This window comes from Neodothiora populina, assembly GCF_041146345.1.
Source record: "Neodothiora populina strain CPC 39397 chromosome Unknown canker_contig_8, whole genome shotgun sequence".
In the NCBI taxonomy this organism is placed as follows: Eukaryota; Fungi; Ascomycota; class Dothideomycetes; order Dothideales; family Dothioraceae; genus Neodothiora; species Neodothiora populina.
The window spans coordinates 588,488-605,892 of record NW_027191411.1 but is presented as its reverse complement, the minus strand read 5'-3'; the positions used below and the strand labels follow the sequence as shown (position 1 = coordinate 605,892).

The 17,405-nt window shown below is 52.0% G+C and overlaps 5 protein-coding genes across 7 annotated transcripts; 3 read left to right on the top strand and 2 right to left on the bottom strand.

The window, feature by feature from the left end:
• Positions 1-736: 736 nt before the first annotated feature.
• Positions 737-6,380, bottom strand: AAFC00_006679 (uncharacterized protein; the record flags this gene model as incomplete). The annotated part of the gene is made up of 4 exons (XM_069348362.1): positions 737-1,981; positions 2,030-6,046; positions 6,104-6,228; positions 6,281-6,380. The coding sequence occupies 4 exons, from the start codon at positions 6,378-6,380 to the stop codon at positions 737-739; spliced, it is 5,487 nt and encodes a 1,828-aa protein (XP_069199542.1).
• A 442-nt stretch (positions 6,381-6,822) lies between these two features.
• On the top strand, positions 6,823-8,845 carry AAFC00_006678 (uncharacterized protein; the record flags this gene model as incomplete). Its single annotated transcript, XM_069346667.1, has 2 exons — positions 6,823-8,367; positions 8,420-8,845. The coding sequence occupies 2 exons, from the start codon at positions 6,823-6,825 to the stop codon at positions 8,843-8,845; spliced, it is 1,971 nt and encodes a 656-aa protein (XP_069199541.1).
• Positions 8,846-9,640: 795 nt separating this feature from the next.
• On the top strand, positions 9,641-10,983 carry AAFC00_006677 (uncharacterized protein; the record flags this gene model as incomplete). Of its 2 annotated transcripts, none has more annotated exons than XM_069346665.1 (2): positions 9,641-9,930; positions 9,996-10,983. In XM_069346665.1, 2 exons carry the CDS (start codon positions 9,641-9,643, stop codon positions 10,981-10,983), a joined length of 1,278 nt encoding a protein of 425 aa, XP_069199540.1. The 2 variants fall into 2 exon arrangements, with proteins under 2 accessions (XP_069199540.1, XP_069199539.1); XM_069346664.1 differs by having other exon boundaries at positions 9,740-9,930.
• A 126-nt stretch (positions 10,984-11,109) lies between these two features.
• On the top strand, positions 11,110-12,302 carry AAFC00_006676 (uncharacterized protein; the record flags this gene model as incomplete). Of its 2 annotated transcripts, XM_069346663.1 has the most annotated exons (3): positions 11,110-11,135; positions 11,342-11,635; positions 11,705-12,302. In XM_069346663.1, the coding sequence occupies 3 exons, from the start codon at positions 11,110-11,112 to the stop codon at positions 12,300-12,302; spliced, it is 918 nt and encodes a 305-aa protein (XP_069199538.1). The 2 variants fall into 2 exon arrangements, with proteins under 2 accessions (XP_069199538.1, XP_069199537.1); XM_069348361.1 differs by lacking the exon at positions 11,110-11,135 and having other exon boundaries at positions 11,268-11,635.
• A 657-nt stretch (positions 12,303-12,959) lies between these two features.
• Positions 12,960-17,147, bottom strand: AAFC00_006675 (uncharacterized protein; the record flags this gene model as incomplete). Its single annotated transcript, XM_069346662.1, has 9 exons — positions 12,960-14,022; positions 14,072-15,144; positions 15,322-15,410; positions 15,461-15,662; positions 15,719-15,917; positions 15,975-16,023; positions 16,074-16,299; positions 16,360-17,060; positions 17,123-17,147. The coding sequence occupies 9 exons, from the start codon at positions 17,145-17,147 to the stop codon at positions 12,960-12,962; spliced, it is 3,627 nt and encodes a 1,208-aa protein (XP_069199536.1).
• Between the last annotated feature and the right edge of the window lie 258 nt (positions 17,148-17,405).

Below are 17,405 nucleotides of genomic sequence, written 5' to 3'. Positions count from 1 at the left end.
GGGGGGCTATGGCACACAAAGAGTTGACCGATCCTGGTGCAGAACAGGTACTGTATATCCTCTTAACATTGACAGCTGGAGCATGAAATTCGGGCAGGTTCGGGGCTAAGTCCATGACGCAAAGCTGCCTCAAAGGATAAGGAAATAGGGTCCAATGATATCGCACTTGTTTTATTTATGTACAGTAGCACTGGTGTTGGAGAGGGCAACTTAGGTTTTTGTGCCACGGCGCCGGGCTCGCACCTCGAGCGCCAAAACGGAAGTACACGACGCTTGCACAACGGCGGACTGACGAAAGGTTGGATCGCTGATGACACGGACGAAGAGTAAAACGACTAGCTTTAGGAGTACGGAAATGATGGATGTATCGTAACCGTGAACCGGCGGTCTTGGCTGAGGGAATAGTAAGGTACTGTACTTGTACCTGCGATACCAAGACGCGAAAATAAAGTAGGAATTGGCATTTGTCGTCGTGAACAAAAAATGAAAGGTCGATGCTGGTGCGATCCGAATGTACAAGTACTGTATGTACCTTTCCCATGGCAGCGCAACGGACACTAGTTCAGTTAGCATCCTCCATCTTTTCCCCATGGCACTTTTAGTCTACTCAACAGGGAGACGGCAAGCGAAAGAGGCACGCTAGAACGTGCATTGTTCTCAAATAGAATACAGTATGATACTACGCTATATGTTTAGTACCAATCGCCTTGAACGGAAAAAGGTCTCACGATATCGTTTAAGCCATAGTGCTCTCGTCAAGCACATCCTCCAACAGACTACGTCTACAAGCCTGGATATCAGGCTCCCCCATGTGATATGTTGCTTCATAAGCGTACATGCTCAGCTGGCTTAAGAATGGATGCAAAACACCTTTGACAAAGTCATCTCGGCGCATTGCTTTTGCATCTGCGCCGTCAATGTGTGTTGCGTTGAGATATGGAACACGAGTTTCCGCGGAGCTCTGTGTGGGAGCAGTCAATGACGTAGGATATGTTGATTGGTCGATGTTCTCGGCGCTCAAAACATCAGCGACTCCGTCTGCCAATGCCACGGAAGTGAGGTCTACAGGCCTGTAGACCGCGTCGATCGTGTCTGTTAGGTACAGCCAGGCATGTAATTGGAACTCATCCGGCGAGAGAGTGGTCAGTAGATCAAGTAATCGACAAGCCTGCAGTAGAGACAGATTGCCGTATATCTCGCGAGACGAGTTGTTTCCGATACACGAGTTCAGTGCAGCTGGTAGGATATCGTTGAGTATAGGCCAGACCGCAGACAGCTGGATCGAGGAGAAAGACAGAAGCAAAGCCCGGAAGACCATGAAAATCTCGGCTCGTGTTGCGGATGATGGCGATGAAGAAGCGTCTGCAGCACATAGGTCGAAGAGCCAATGCAGTATCAGAGCAAGATTGTTGACAAAGGCGTCTTGCTCGCACGCGAGCAGAAGAAGGACAAGTCGTCGCAGTGTCAATTGTGTTCTACGATCTGCTTCTAGTCGCGCAGCGTTCGCGCCAACGCCGAACATGATACCGGCTGTTGAAGGGACTGTAAGGCGCGCGAGCAGCTCTTGAAGACGGGTACTGTCACTGAGAGCCCATTTGCGGATCAGCGGCAGCCAACCATCCTGCACCAAATCAGCAGAGCTGATCAATAGGCGTGAGTTGTAAAAAGCATCGGTCAAATCCTTCTTCCAAATTTTAGAAGTCGAGCCCTCCTGCGCGATCAGCTCGAATAATTTTAGATACTCGATACTGATGTTTTCCGGGAAAGATTTGGCGTGTATAGAGGGAGTGATGACGCTACGCGACATGATATCCACGGCGCTCAGAATACGATCACTGCTCTGCAAAATGGTTTGCAACTTTGGCGTTATGTAAAGCAAACTTGAGACTAGATCGTCAGCCGCCCTTGGCTGTGAGGTGTCGAATTGACTTGATAACGGCCTTGCGGTTAAGGTCGCAGTCAGGAGTCGGATAAATATGTCCTGCAAAGGTTAGCGAAGTTCATAGCATGGCAATTTAGAGACACTTACTCCCAGATCGCGTCGCATCTTGCGCAAGTCTCCAAAATTCGTATGTTCAATTTTTTCAGCAAGTAACACAGTGTACTCCAGTAGTCCGGGCAGAATCTGTCGATGAGGTAGGGGATTGGACAAGACGTCTCGCAGGAACACCATGCAGTCTGTCCAGATCTCGTCCGTAGCGTCATCTTCTATAGCCCTTGTGTAGCTGAGAAGGAATGATATGACTTCCAGAGTAGTCAGATCAGATGTCAAACTCGATCTTCTTGCCAGGTCCAGGGCGTCAATGTTTGTTCTACTGTATAGTGCATTGATGATGATGGGCACGGTGTGTTTTGGTTTCGAGCCATCCAGCACCAACAGAAGGTTAAAGACAGCTTCAGATTCATCTCTGTGTCCGTCCTTGGGCCGAGACCAAAGCAGTGCCAGTGTCTCCAAGCACTCGAGCTCTTCGGCAGCAAAGAGATTTTCTAGTATTCTCCTAGTCTTGTTCCGCAATTTCAACGCATTCAGGGAGGTCGTCGCAGCACATGCCGAATCGATATCGCCACTGGAACTGCTTTGACTTGCCCAAGCCCAGATAGAGAAGCAAGTACGTATAGCGTCTTGGAAGGAAAGAATCATGGTAAGTCTACTGTTGATTCTGCTTGTCTTGGTCGGAGGACCCTCTGACGCGAAGACACCGGATACCATTGTACCAAAAAACCCAGGAGGATGGTCGGGCGATTTGGTTGTTGGGCTTGACACCTCCTCGCCCTGGAACAGGCGATGTACATGGGCCAATACTAGCTCGAGACCATGCAACAGTGCTGCAAGAGATGACACTGGCACACCAGTACCAGGTCTCGTCACTCCACGAGATGCTTCTTTGAGATATGTGAAAGCTATACCGACTTGTTTACAGATCCCCTCCACGAGCGGTAACAAGCTTGCAAACACTGCATCGGCGTAGAGTGGCAGCACCTCCGCTAAGAACCCAACCCAATGATCCAGGTACAACCGTGCGTTGACTGAAGATAAGCCGATTCGCAAGCAGTTGAGCAGGCCAGAGGGCGGTCCAACAGCTCGATTGCTCATGGAAATTTCCTTTATCTCTGCAGTGACCGAGAGACGTGCAAAGCCACTAGATGATGGTCGTCTAGCTCCAGGTAAGTCCAGAGGAGGCAAGAGCCCGACTTTCAGTGCTGTAGATATTGCTTGGAGGTAAACGGTCTGAAGTGAACTGATGGGATCAGCCAATGATCTAGAGAGTAGATCGATCAAGGTGTCGTCGATCCTTAATTCATGCAAGGCCTCGTAATTCGGTCCGGCGAGTAAAGCTTGCAGGACAGTCAAAGATGCATGATGTACAGTCTCGGTCGCGCCGTCGCCTCGAAGAGCTAAAGCTTTGAGACATGTAAGAGCCAGCATCTCTGTGGCCGTAGTGCTAGGTTGCGGAGATTTGGATGCTTTCAACTTCAGGTTGGCTAGGACAATCCATGTATGCGAAGAAGGACAACGAAGGATGTTGCGAATATGCTGAAGACAAAATACAACATCATCCAGGCTTTGATGCATGTCTCGTTGCTGGCGTTTCGCTGCTGAAGTTTCACTCGAGCTGTGTGAATAAGCATCCAGATCATCCTGCAGTCTGGAGAGTAGAATGTAGAATACTCGGTCCAGAGAAGGCAAGGCCTGCAACCAGGAGCGGATGACGTCGGAGGCACCAGTGCCTTCTACCTGTAGGCTGTCCAATAGTATAAGTAGAGGTCGCGTCAAAACCTTCTCTGCGTCTACACCAGTTTCGGAGACACTTTGTGAAGGCATTGCACTGGACCGACGAGTAAGGCCTCTCCCTTGGCCCTCACTTCGGTGCGCCAGACTCTGCATTGTGTGCTCCCAAAGGACACAGAATCGGCCAGCAACCTCAGCACTGTCGATCCCAGCGTGCTGACTGACCAGCATGGCAAGACGCGCTTCTACCCGATGTTGCGATTTGGACAGCCTTTCCAGCTGCCATATCAGACGCACTGCTTCGAGATGAAACTTCGGCCTGAAAGGTGAGAGGTGGACCCATATGTGGCGCAGTGACCCTGCTTGCAGATCGGAGATTTGCCTTTGGTCAAAGTAAGGGGCTTGTTTCCTTGTTACCGTCGTCGCAAGGACCGTCATCATCGAATTCACCACAGGGAAAGCTGAGTGATCGTCGTTGGGATCTTTTGATAAAACATCTCTGAATGTGATATACAGATCAGCACACCTGAGAGCTGGAGAATCAGGAACCTCTGATGCTATGAGCGCGATAGCCTCCGCGATGGGAGTCAATTGACTCGCCAAGGTGACATTGCTAAGTGCTAACTTCAGAATGATTGCCAGGTTTCCGACTATGTGATCCACCACTGATGACAAAGTGGGGGTCGTTGCTTGTACTTCCTCTTCGGTCTGCAGATAAGAGTCGATGGTGAGTCGTGTGGTAGCTACAGAATTCTTTGGGCTCCAAGGGACAAAGCTCTCCGCGTCGTCAGTGGTATGCTTGACAGATTGAAAGACACGCCCAGGGATCAAGCGAAGCCAGCTTTGGGCCAAAAGAAGAACGGACGTGAGGAATCCTTGATCGATGCTCGCTTCTGATTTTACGATCGTCGATAGCTGAGCATACAGAACCAAAAGGATGGCTGGGATATGCTGTGATAGCATCTCTTCCTCCTTGATGTCAAATCGACTAGTGGTGAACCTCAGGAAATTTATCTTGTGTCTAGCCACTTTGACATCGGACACAGCATAATCAAAGGCTGAGAGCATCACTTGCATGATTCTGGACCAGATCAACCTGCTCTCAACCCCGTCAAAGAAAAGGCTTGCGCTTCGGACAACCTCGTCGACCTGACCTTGCGAGCCTGATAAGCTGAATTCATAGGCACTTTCAAGCGCCGGAAGTAGGATATGCGGCACTATCAATCCACCAATCTCCCAGCGGTCCATCAAGGACAGACAGACTCGGAACGGGCGAGCCGTCTCGATAGAACTAGCACTACGACGACCCAGCATCAGCATGATACTTCTTCGCAGAGAAGCTGAACCATTTTCCTGGAAGTAAGCCGCTGGTCCAGATATGATGTTGTTCGTGGAGGTTTGTCGAGAGTCAGGCGGGGACTGAGGCTGGAGATCCTCAGAGTCATTGGTTGCTGGATCGGGCCCTAGGAACCATGACCAAAGTCTCCGGTTCAGACTCATATCTCTTCTGAGGACGGTACGTACTGCTGCGAGTGTGACTAGATCCATGTCGTCAACCCTCAGCCGTCGCCGGAAGAGCGAGGAGTGGAGGGGTAGATGCGTGACCAGTAGATCAAGAAAGCCACGTTGGACGAGCAGATGTGCATCTTGGAGACCAGCAGCAAAACAGCGCATAAGAAGACCTGGCTCAGGTGTGATGACAGCTTCAGCTGCAGGTGAGAGGCCAGAGTGCGGGCTGTCTGTGTTTTCGTCTACAAGCTCCGATTCTTTAACGGGCGAGAAATTGGGGAGTCTACGTGTGAGATATGCCAAAGCACCTTGACGTCGAGATGGGTTTGTGATTACGGCCAGAAAAAAGCATTGCCAGAAATAGCCATCCTTCGTCTCGCACTCGGTGACGTCCGCCGCGTCTCTCGACGTCGCTTTCCGGAGACTGTCGATGATTTGCAATGCTCTTTCGAAATCTTCGCTTGTCTCATCTTCGATGCCAGGAAGCAGACACAGGATCAACGACTTGGTGGCAGATCGCAAGTCGGAGGGCTTGAGTTTGACGATGTACTCCTCGAAAATGGCGTAATATAATGGGCGAACAGACAACGATGCGAACGAAGGCACAGGCAAGAGACTCGGCAAGTATACATGCAGGCTATTGCCCAAACCTTCAGTCCCAAGAATGGAGAGAATGGCAGAGTAGACTTCCAGAGCTTTCTGATGCACCCCTGACGGCAATGCGGGATTCAAGCATTGCGACAACCTTAGTGCGATCGTGCTTTCTTGCGGCAACGCTTCGATATTCGGAGGAGGAAATTGAACGGCCTACTTTTATCATAAGTGGATGACTACAACTAGTTGTGTGCTCTGCTTCTTATAGACCTTCAGTAAACGAGCCAAGAATGCGATATAGTCTGCCCATTCTTGCTGCGCAGCATCAAATGAGGAAAGAGCTCGCTCAATGGCAACAGCATAGCGGCGGAATGCCTTGTCCTTTGAATGCAGACCTGGCCATGTCAGACAGAGCTGATACTCTATGTTACTCCCAAACGCACATACCGTCCTCGACTCGGCGAGGAGTACGCAGTCCCGGCGATGAACGGCCTGCGCTCAATGATGGAGATGTCGAACGTCGACCGTCTTGTGGGTTGAGAGCCATTTCTAAGGCCTTTCCTCGATCCAGTTGCAACCCCGGCTGGTCTGCTAAGTCTTGTGAGCGGGTGTATCCATCGTCTGTGGTGAATAATGCCTGCCTAGTATAGCTGTCAAGTAAACACAATCATTATTCTGAGCTCTTTCCGTGTATGGCCTATTGCTACGTAGACGCTTATGCGCACATGCAAAGTGCCAAGTGTGGGGGCGGCCCGTACATAGCGCTTGCTATTTACCTTCTTACGTAGCCATGAGCGAAAGTCTACTTTGCCTTACCTCTGCCTTATTTTGTTACTGTATGAGCGGTCTCGAGTTCGACATCAAGCCTTGATCTCTTCTAGTCCCCTGATTCGTAACAAGGTATATCAAGTTGACCTTGATGTGGTACTAGAACTTCGATCGACTTTGGTTGCTTTTTAGCTCGATCGTTGCTCATCCTTTTCGATGAGATGCCTGGTGCGCCTGGTGAACAACAGGAAAATGCAGCGGCTACGATAGGACCTAAGGAGTCTGAAACGGATAGAGCCTCCTCACCTCATGACGATGTTTCTGCTAGTCCTGGTGTGAAAGGCGATACAGATGTTTCAGTGGACAACATTGAACTATCTCGAGAATTGACTCCGCCCCCGTTGCCCCCTAGATCTATGAACCATGACCTTCTTGATGACCGTAGAAGTCAAACTGGCTCACTGCGGCTGCCCAAACGGGCGTCGCGACCGCAATTACAGGCTCGCCCCACTACCGCTGTGTCATTAGCAGACGTAGAGACCAGGAATTACCATGACAGGTCCCTCTCCGCTGTACAGCCTGCAGCAGCGCGCACTTTGTCTGGGCGGGAGTACAGATTTGACGTCAGTCGTCGTCCCAGTCGGGTCGGTAGCGATAACGATGCGAGCAGCGTCATGAGTCCTTCTCAAAGCGGCTTTTTTGGTGACGAAGTCGAGAGCCTTATGGGTGATGTCCTAAGCGGGCAAGCCACGCCAGCTTGGAGGGCCCTGACTGCACAGCTTGAGGACGACAATCCTTTCGAACGCTCCTTGCCTGACGATGAAATATTCAGCATACGGATGCATCATGAATTTGATCCCCTGGAAGACTTCAAAGCCGATGCGTCTAATGAAGAGTATGTTATGAATGAATGGAAAGCTAAGCTCAAGCATTTCTTCATACTCTCTTCTTCTGGAAAGCCTATCTGGAGCCGGCACGGTGATGATCAGACTATATCGAATCATGTTGGAATCATCCAAACCATCATATCCTTCTATCAAAACGCAGACGATCCTCTCAGAGGCTTCACAGCTGGGGATGCGCGGTTTGTTATTCTCTCGAAAGGCCATCTCAATCTTGTAGCGATCAGCCGGCTGGGTGAAAGCGATGGCCAACTCAGGTCTCAACTCGAGGCCCTGTATATGCAAATCTTGTCCACGTTAACCCTCCCAAATATGGAACGTATGTTTTCCAGCCGCCCTTCTACGGATTTGAGACGACCGTTGCAAGGGACCGAAGTCCTGCTCGGAGCTTTAGCAGATGGATTTACGCGCGGCTCTATTCCTACCCTTTTCTCTGCCCTGGAGTGTCTGAGACTACGCAAGTCACAGCGTTCGGTGATCAACACTTCGCTTCTCAAAGTGCGAAGTCCGAATCTCCTTTATGGCTTGATCGTCGCCGGTGGGCAGCTTGTCAGCGTGGTGCGACCTAAGAAGCACTCTCTGCATCCTGGCGATCTGCATCTGATCTTCAACATGCTCTTCGAGGCGGGAGCAGTGAAGGCAGCCGGGGGCGAGAACTGGATACCGTTGTGCCTGCCTGGTTTTAACAACACTGGGTATCTGTACATGTATGTCAGCTTTCTGAGCGTGGCCGACACATCTGCCAAAGTAGAGGAGAGGCCAACCTCTTCTGGCGACAAGGGCGACGAGATTGCCATTATATTGATCAGCACCAACAAAGAAGCTTTCTTCGAGCTCAGACAGATGCGAGATGACCTGATTGACGTATGTATGGATGAAGGAAGACGAATCTTGGCATTGGCTAACAATGTCATAGTTATTGAATGCCAACGGCAGCATGGCGATCGTCAAAGCTGCGGTACGGCGAGGTCACCCTACGTGCAACGAGCTTATCCCGGGAACAGTGCTGCGACATTTCGTATACAAATCGCGAGGCAACGTACAGTACGCCATGCCGTCGTTTGCACCCCACTTCCAAGATCTGGTATCACGTAGGCGGTTGGTGTCACTTTACCATACACTGCATGCTAGCATCCACACTCGCAACGCCCATCTCAAGGTGCAGCATTGCGTGTCTTACGACTCAATATCTCTTGCGTGGGAAACGCCGGTGTTCGAGCTGTATTGTGTTGCCGGACCTCATGCTTCACGGGAGGCACTGGCACAGGGGGCGAACAGAATCATCAAATGGATCAGGCGTGAGGAAGAACGCGTATTTATCATCGGTGGTGCGGTTTTTTGAAGCACGCCCGCCACAGTGACGAGTAATGATAGAGAAGCCACTCGGACATGTGTCTGATATATATAGGAATCATTGCGGTATGGACTGCTAGATGTATACCTTAGCCAATATGTACAACTACCACGCGTTGGTCAAAGACACGGCTGGCTATGCTGGCTTGACAAAGTTCACCTAAGACCATAAAACTGACACCCGTAAGCTGACCAATTCGCTATCAGCTGGGCAGTCTTCGTCCTCACTAAAAAAGGCTTCGATCATACCCAAACAGAAATAGAGCAAAGGTTGGATCAGCTGTCTTTCTTCCCGTTGAGGTGGTAATGCATGACCAGTTTGGTCACGCATGCGTGAAGCAAGACCAGGGGGAGACCCTGGCCAATCGCGTGGCTGTACGGAGTAGACTCTTGTTTTAAGTGTTTCAGGGGAAGAAAGAGGGTCGGGCCGTTTCGTTATCCCCGAGGTGAATCAACCCCGGACCCTGCACTGCGGTTGGTATGACGCAGCTGTACAGTACCTTGCAGCACGCCGCCCGGAGCAGTAATGTAATAGGCTGCCTTGCATACTAGATAAGGTAAGGTACTGTACACTACCTGGCTGTATCATCGCTTCGAACTTGTTTGCTATATATCAGCTCGTTCCTGTCCTATATCTTGGTCGTTCAGAAACGGCTTCCAGTCGACTGCCCTCACAGACTGCATCAGCTTTTGGTATATGCAGTAGCTGTTGTGCTACGTCTTCGAGGTTCCTAGCTACCTAGCCATATAAGACGTCTCCTGCTCACAGAAACAAGACAACGAAATGGCGTGGCAATCACTCGCCAGCGGGCTAGGCGACTTCTGGTCAAACCTGGCTCCCAAGCTGTCATCGTCCTCGTCCTTGGCTGTCGCTCCTGCACAGATGGGCGCTCAACTACCCATGAATGCACAAGGCTGGGAGAGCAACGCTCCGACTTGCTCCCCCGACGTGCCGATCAGTTGCCGGAACACGTCCGTCGTGGATAATCTGTGCTGCTTCAATGCGCCGGGCGGACAGATGCTCCAGACGCAGTTTTGGGATGTCAACCCGCCTACTGGGCCGTCTGATGCGTGGTACGTTCTTGTGTTATCGACATAAATGACTCTTAAATATCCGACTGTTGTTGACATGTAGATAGGACTGTTCACGGTCTCTGGCCTGATCTCTGCGATGGCAGCTACGATGCGAATTGCGACGACTCGAGATATCACTCCAACATCAGTGCCATTTTGACCGAGTACGGTGCAGACGACCTCCTGGCTTATATGCAGACGTACTGGAAGGATTACCATGGCAACGATCAGAGCTTATGGTATCACGAGTGGAACAAGCACGGCACTTGCGTGTCTACCTTGGAGCCTTGGTGTTATTCCGACTACAAACCTCAAGAGGAGGTGGTTGATTACTTCAACACGGCGATAAAGCTCTACAAAGGCCTCGACACTTACAACTGGCTCAAGAACGCGGGTGTCGTCCCCAGTTCGAGTCAGACATATACGAAAGAGCAGATTCAATCCGTCCTCTCGGCCAAACATGGCAAGCCGGTAACGCTGGGCTGCCACAGTGGCGTCTTCAACGAGGTGTGGTATCACTTTGACGTCAAGGGCTCTGTCGCTACTGGTGAGTTCATTGCCACGGATCCCCTCGGCGGCAAAAACACATGCCCCCAGACCGGGATCCGATACCCGCCCAAAGGCAGTAGCACGAGCCCAACTCACACCAGCACCGGATCATCGCCCAGACCGACCAAGGTGCCTGGAAAGGCTTTCGACGGCAAAGGCTTCCTCGCAGTCGAGACAGACGGCAACAGCAAAGGATGCATCATCGGCAGCGGCACTTGGTACAGCAGTGGCAGCTGTGCCACCTTCACAGCAAGCAGCGTCGGAGAGACGAATTTCACCTTGGCGTCGAGGAAAGGCGAGTGTGCGATCAAAAAGGATGCTCTGAAGTGTGCTGCAGATATCAGAGAGCCTACCGTCTTTGAGAGCAAGGATGGCAAGCTCGGTCTCGATGGAAGCACGACGTTTTATGCAGACAGTCTGCCGCGAGGCTGGAAGCAGATTCCGGTTTATGTCAAGGAAGGCGGGCACAAGACGGATCTGACTATTGGCTGGCAAAGCGTTTGAGCTGCGGTGCAGCGATGAGCCGACTGATAGAGTATGATAGTGTTGGACTGTGCAGATGGGATTATATAAGTATTGCAAGACAGGAATATCGAACGTTTTGTTGATACCTTGGTATGACGACGGCGAATGCCCATCAATGTAGATTCTCGGAGGTGAGGCAAGCTTCCCCGCACAAGCCTCGGCTGGACGAGAGCTCTCTCTTTAATTACAATAACTATTTTCCGACTGGAAACACAACACAACTCCCGTCTGAGCACATTCACAACCAGGAAAAACCACCCATCATGCCTCTCCGCATATCGGTCCCACGACGCTCCCCACTAGCCAGCCTGACATGGAGCAAAAATGTCACAATAAGAACGAGCGCCCTCCTCCGCAGCTACAGCACCTCTCCACCGGAAGCAACCCTCAAGATAACATCCATAGCCGCCCCTCACGCCGGCTCAATCAAGATCCTCTCCCTGAACCGGCCGCAAGCCCGCAACGCAATCTCAGCACAGCTCCTGGGCGAGCTCGGCCGAGAAATCCACTCGATCGCGCAAGAAGATGCCAAAACGGGCTCCACGCGGGCGGTGATCATCGCCTCGGAGAGCGACGACGCGTTCTGCGCCGGCGCAGACCTGAAGGAGCGATTGACGTTCACGCCCGAAGAGTAAGTCTCCTCCTCTCTCATCTCTCATCCCTACCTCGCCGCCGCACTAACAGCGCCAAAACAAAAAAGGACGAAACACTTCCTCACCACCCTGCGCAACACCTTCTCCGCGCTGTCCACGCTTCCAATCCCCACCATCTCCGCCATCTCCTCGACGGCCTTCGGCGGCGGCCTCGAGCTCGCCCTCTGCACCACCTTCCGCGTCTTCGCGTCCACAGCCACCGTCGGCCTGCCCGAGACCCGTCTGGCTATCATCCCGGGCGCAGGCGGCACCTATCGCCTGCCTGCACTCATCGGCACCTCGCGCGCACGAGACCTGATCCTCACGGGAAGACCAGTCAGTGCGCCAGAAGGGTATTTCACAGGCCTCTGCGACCGCCTCGTCGAGCTGCCGGTCTCTGACCCCTCGGGACTGAGCGCAGAGCAGCTGAAAGACCACAAAGTCGCTGCGAGGAAACAGACGCTCGAAGCGGCCGTGGCGCTCGCGAATGATGTTTGCGCTGGGGGACCCGTGGCGACGAGGGCGGCGCTCGAGGCGGTCAATATGTGGGGCGCGGGCGATGAGGCCGAGAACAAGGCTTATGAGAAGGTGTTTGTCACCGAGGATCGGATGGAGGCGCTCAGGGCGTTTGCGGACAAGAGGAGGCCGGCGTTCAAGGGGCGGTGAATCGGCCGACTTTTCTGTTTCGTTGTGGACGGAATTCGAGACGAGGAGAGGGCTCGGGAAAGATGAGAGAAAGTGCTGATGGATCAAGTAAAGACATGTCATCCAGAAGGCCACATTGGCATTTTATAGACGCTGCATGGCCAGAAGCTACGACTGGAATCAAGGTACGTTGACGGATGAATGGCCGACAAGTGCAGACTCCAATAGCGACATCTATCATGCACCCCCCGCGCGCCTTTTCGTGAAACATCGCACGATATATCTGCCCTCACACGTAGGTAGACGCAAAGAAAAATGCGAAGACGTCAAGTGAAGCGTCCAAAAGCGTACCTTGCGTACGGGTGCCGTAAAGCTCGAGGTCTCGGTCTACACTAGATACATACATTGCACTGATGGCTATATATTCCTTGCGAGTAGCGAGACGCGATCACCCCCTTTTCACTTGATGTTCTCTGATGATCCTTGCTTGTAGATGACTTGACGCAGTATTTGTTCCGCTGTCTTCAAGGCTGCTGTGGTGGCTTCAGCCTTAGAGCACGCCATTGACTTCGTTCGAACCATGCTGGGCAGAGTCCAAGGCATGGACAAACTTGCGGATCCGATTGCTCGGAGCACATGTCCATTGTCTACGGTGCCCTCGGTCATCTCTATGATCCCTCACCACCCCTGAGGAGGCGGCTTTTGAGCCGACGGAGATCCCGCTTGAGCCTCCGTCCACGTCGTCTCGGTTCCTCCAGTCGTCGAGTTTTCTTTCCCCTTGTCGTCGACCCAATCAGCCGTGTTGTCTATCATCTGCACGTCCTGCTGCGTGACAGCCTCCACCTCCGGATGTCGACAGACCGGATCCACAAAGGCATCCTTGACCTCATCACGCACGTACACGGCATATGTCGGCGTGCCGTGGATCCATTCGCGCGCGTTGAGTATGGTGTCGGCGTTCTTGTCTCCTTCGACTTTTTCGTCGTTGTATTCGCGCCACATGTTTTTCTCGAAGTCGAACATGTTGGTCCAGTAATGGCCGGCGCTTGCGCCACCTCTGTGGAAGAAAACGGCGTACAGTCGGTACTTGTGTTGTCTGAAGGAGTCGAACTGTCCTTGCAGAGATGCTTCCGCGCGTCTGATCTCGTCGTCGATCGGACCTAGGCGGGAGCGCATGGCTTCCGCTTCACTTTCGAGTTCTCCGTTCAGACCAGTAGGAACCCCGATGGCTCCGACTCCAAGCTCCTCGAGCTCGGTATTGACCTCTACCAAACCAGAAATGAACTTTGCCGTCGCATCGACTACTTCAGGTCCACTCAAGTTCTTGATCGGTGAGTTTTCGATGAGCTCTTTCTGCGCTCTCAAAGAACGTAGCGTTCTTCTTGTTTGCCAGCACCTTTGTCGTATTTTCAAAACCTCGGGCGTATCGCAATAGCGATCCATGTACAGCGTCTCCTCGAGCCGCAGACTGTGCGTGACCTTGACTGCAGAGCCATCGGCGATGGCGATTCGAGGAATACTGATTTGCAGTAGTGGAGGAAGGGCAGCAAAAGTTCGGTAGAGTTCGACCGGTTTGCCAGCAACGTCGTCAGATCGTAAATCGAGGATTCTGTCAAGCGCCGAATAGATATCCGTAGGCTCATATGGCACGTTCAGCAGAATGTTAGTAGCATCTTCCTCCTCTTTTGTCTGAGACTTGCCGTCCGTGAGTATGGTGTCAGAGAAGCGCATATTAAACAGGCTGTTCATGTCATTAGCAATTCCAGATGGTCGTTGTGGTTCTCACTCACTCGCGGAGTTGGTCAACCTGCTCCCCATGCGAATCTTGACCTTCAGGCTTGATTGCGGCCCTGAGGCGGCGCAGTAAATCTTCCATTACCTCTGCAACATCCTGTTGCCTTTTCGCTGCCTCTTCGGCCATCTCAAGCTGCGTCAAGGCCTTCTCGACATTTGGTCTGGGTGGAAGTGGGGGTCTCTGCTGTGGTTCTGGAGGATCGGCTTTGGGCGAGGCGGGAGGTGTGAGGAGTGCTTGTGTCGACACCACTGCAGGGCTGTCGCCTTCTTCGATGAGTGTAGCTGAACTGGCGACCGAAGCAGGACGCGTGATCATCTGGCTGGTCGTATCCATAGACTCTGCTAAGCTGGTATCTTTGACCTCGACAGGCTTATCGTCTTGTCCCGTACCAGTCATATCGGCGTCGATAGATTTTGCAGGTTCATCTTCTTTCCCGATTGGCTTCCCCTTGACTTCATCTGGCTTGAGAAAAGCACCACAAACCAGCTCAGCATCTGGTCTGACGACTGAACTTGGACTTTTAATCATGCGATCAAAAAGAACTTTGAGATGGTCGGCAAACTTTTCATAGGCTTCAATCTCGTACCGCTTAAGATGAATGCTTTGCACCCGCTCGCTCTTGGTCTCATGTGACGAGAGATCGAACTTGTATTGATCGATGTCCAACACAAGGTCCCGTAAAGGCTTGATGGTAAAGTAATACTGCAAAAGACTGTTAAGATAGCATGTATTGCCGTGGCTGATCAGACCAACGGGCCAGTTTTCGCGCGCAGTATCAACGCGGGTCGAGGGTTCGTGCATCGCTCGTCGAACAGCCGCGATCGCTTGCTGGGTCCTCTGCCCAGGATTGTCCATCAGTGCGAAGTCAAAAGCGGTGCTGAGCACAGCTTCATCCATATGGGGGTTGAACTCAATCTGCAGGTGTTTGCATGCTTCAGGCAAGTCCATTTCATATGAGCTCAATTCGCCGGTAGTAAGAAAACCTTGTAGAGCTCCGCTCTTGCGCTCGTCGGCGATGATTTTGACCGCTTTCTGCGCAGCCTCGGAGTTCTCGGGACTGTCCCCGATCTGTGTGCTTGTCAGAGAAATGATCGGTACAGGTACAAGAAGTTGCAAATGGAGAGAATCGGAGCAGACAATGCTGGCAGAACCAGCCTCTTGCTGCAAAGGTCATGTCGAATGTGACAAAGGACTATCCTGACAGGAAGGCAAAGCAAACAAACAGGTCTTAGCGATCTGACTTACTTTGGTACCGTAGAGAGCTATTATAGCCTCATCACCCATACCCTGCTCGGCTCCAAGATAAGAAAGCGCTTCATCGTAGGTCTCGACGGCTGTTGACTGTTAGTTCGTCCATGTCTGAGAGTCTATGTGATAGTCTTACTGTCAGATGCGGCGTTCATGATTGCCTTGCTGGCGCGCGACTGGCCGATCTTCTGTAGTGACTGTCTCAGCTTCGCCCGTTGTTCCGTGCCACAGTCAGAAATGGTCGCCCGGTATAAGCTGATGATATATTGCTCGTCTATGTTCTTGGCACTGGCGAGATCACGGGTACCGGAGATGTCGTTGTATGCATCTTCGAGGTCCTGTTGAGTGATTAGGAAACGTGAGAACTACGGTGAATCGAAGAATAAAAGCTCACTCTCTTGCCGACGACACCCTCAGACACTATCTCGGATGTGCGTACGAACAAGTATTCGCTCCCCCTGCCCTGGGCAAGCTGTTGGAGGCAATCAAAGTAGTAAGGGGTCTTGTCTGGATCAGCGGTGGATTGGCGTTTGTAGGCATAATCGATAAGCGGGTCGGAGAAATCTCCCAATGCACCAAGAACACCAAAGCAGCTGCGAGGAGAAGGCATTAGCAATTGCGGGTCTTTGCTTTATAGGGGCTATTCTCACGGATGATCGGCTTCTGTCGGGCTCAACACACGATTGGGTAAACGATCATCTGATCATGTCAGTATGTGAAAGCTGCCGAGTAGACGTTTGGATACTGACATGCTTGGGCGGACATCAAGCGCTCAATGTCTGGACGTGAGTCTCGCCAAGCGTCCCTCGGGGATGGGTTGGGTATGCCATCTTCGTGACACCAGCGGTCGAGCAGTATCTGCAATTCTATGCTCAAATTTTCGAGTATCTTCCGGTGAGGATTAGGCTGCAAGGGGTCGGCTGTCAGACCGGGGTTGGGTAAAGTCCACGTCTGCTCGCGGGCATTCTCGGTTTCCTAGATGATTGGTCTTAGCGTGGACTTGCATGCAGAAAGCGCAGACGTGGATGCGCCTACATCATGCTTGAAACCAAGGCCTAGCAGGAAGTGATTGCAGTCCTGGCCAAAAGCGCCCAGGAATTTCTTGTTCCGCGCGGGAAAGTGGCGTTTCATGTGGGTGGGGTTCAGCGAATCGTCCGTGTAGCGCTTGAGGCGGTAGAGTGCCTCGACAGGCGTTGTCACGACCACATCTTTGCGGCCAGGGTCATCTTCCAACACGGCCCTGTAGCGACGGGCGAGGTTGTCCTGATTCGTCAAAAGGTCGATTGTCTCCTTGCTCATGAAGGGAATGGTGTATGTGACGGTCAGGGCAGCGCGACAGCCCCAGGATGTGCAGGTGAACTGGAAATGCATCGAGGTACCGGTGAAGACCGAGTCTTTTGCTTTGAAGTGATGCAGAGGAAAGTGAGCGTTGGGGCAGACTGCACTTCCTCCTTGTCGAAAGTCGAGGACGACATCCGCGTGCAGGCGACACTTCTTGCACACAGAGGCACACTTCCAGACGGTGCCATGTCTCGGCCTCTCGTCAAGCTCAGGGAAAAGGGACTGGAGAGGCTCTGTGATGTATTCGTGTCTGCAGCTTTTGCTGTCTAGCAAGTGAGGCAGTGGCTTGCCATCCTCCCACGGTGGCGGTGGATCAACGAGGACATTGTAATTCTTGAGGACATGGTTAGGGTCGAACAGATAGAAGTCGCTTATGAGCTTGGGCGCAGTCTTCCCTGAGCAGACATGGTCAGCGAATGAAGTGTGAGAGAGCGACTTCTGCCTGTTGGATACATACCAGGTCCGGAAGCCTGGAAGGACATAGCCTTTATGGTGGATATAGAGAGGATGTGACTTGTTCCCTGCTTTACTTTGAAGAGCAGTGTCACCAAAGAGCAGTGTCGAAGACTGGTATATGGAACGATATACTCCAGTCTATATAGCGGAGATGAAGCAGACACAGGGAGTGTATATTGTAGGTATGCAGGCTCGAGTTGAGAGCAAGGTATGGTCACCTTATTCTGATGCCTGCGTTGGGTTTGACTTTGGCTTGTGCCTGAGTTGTCGATCTATTGTTCCCC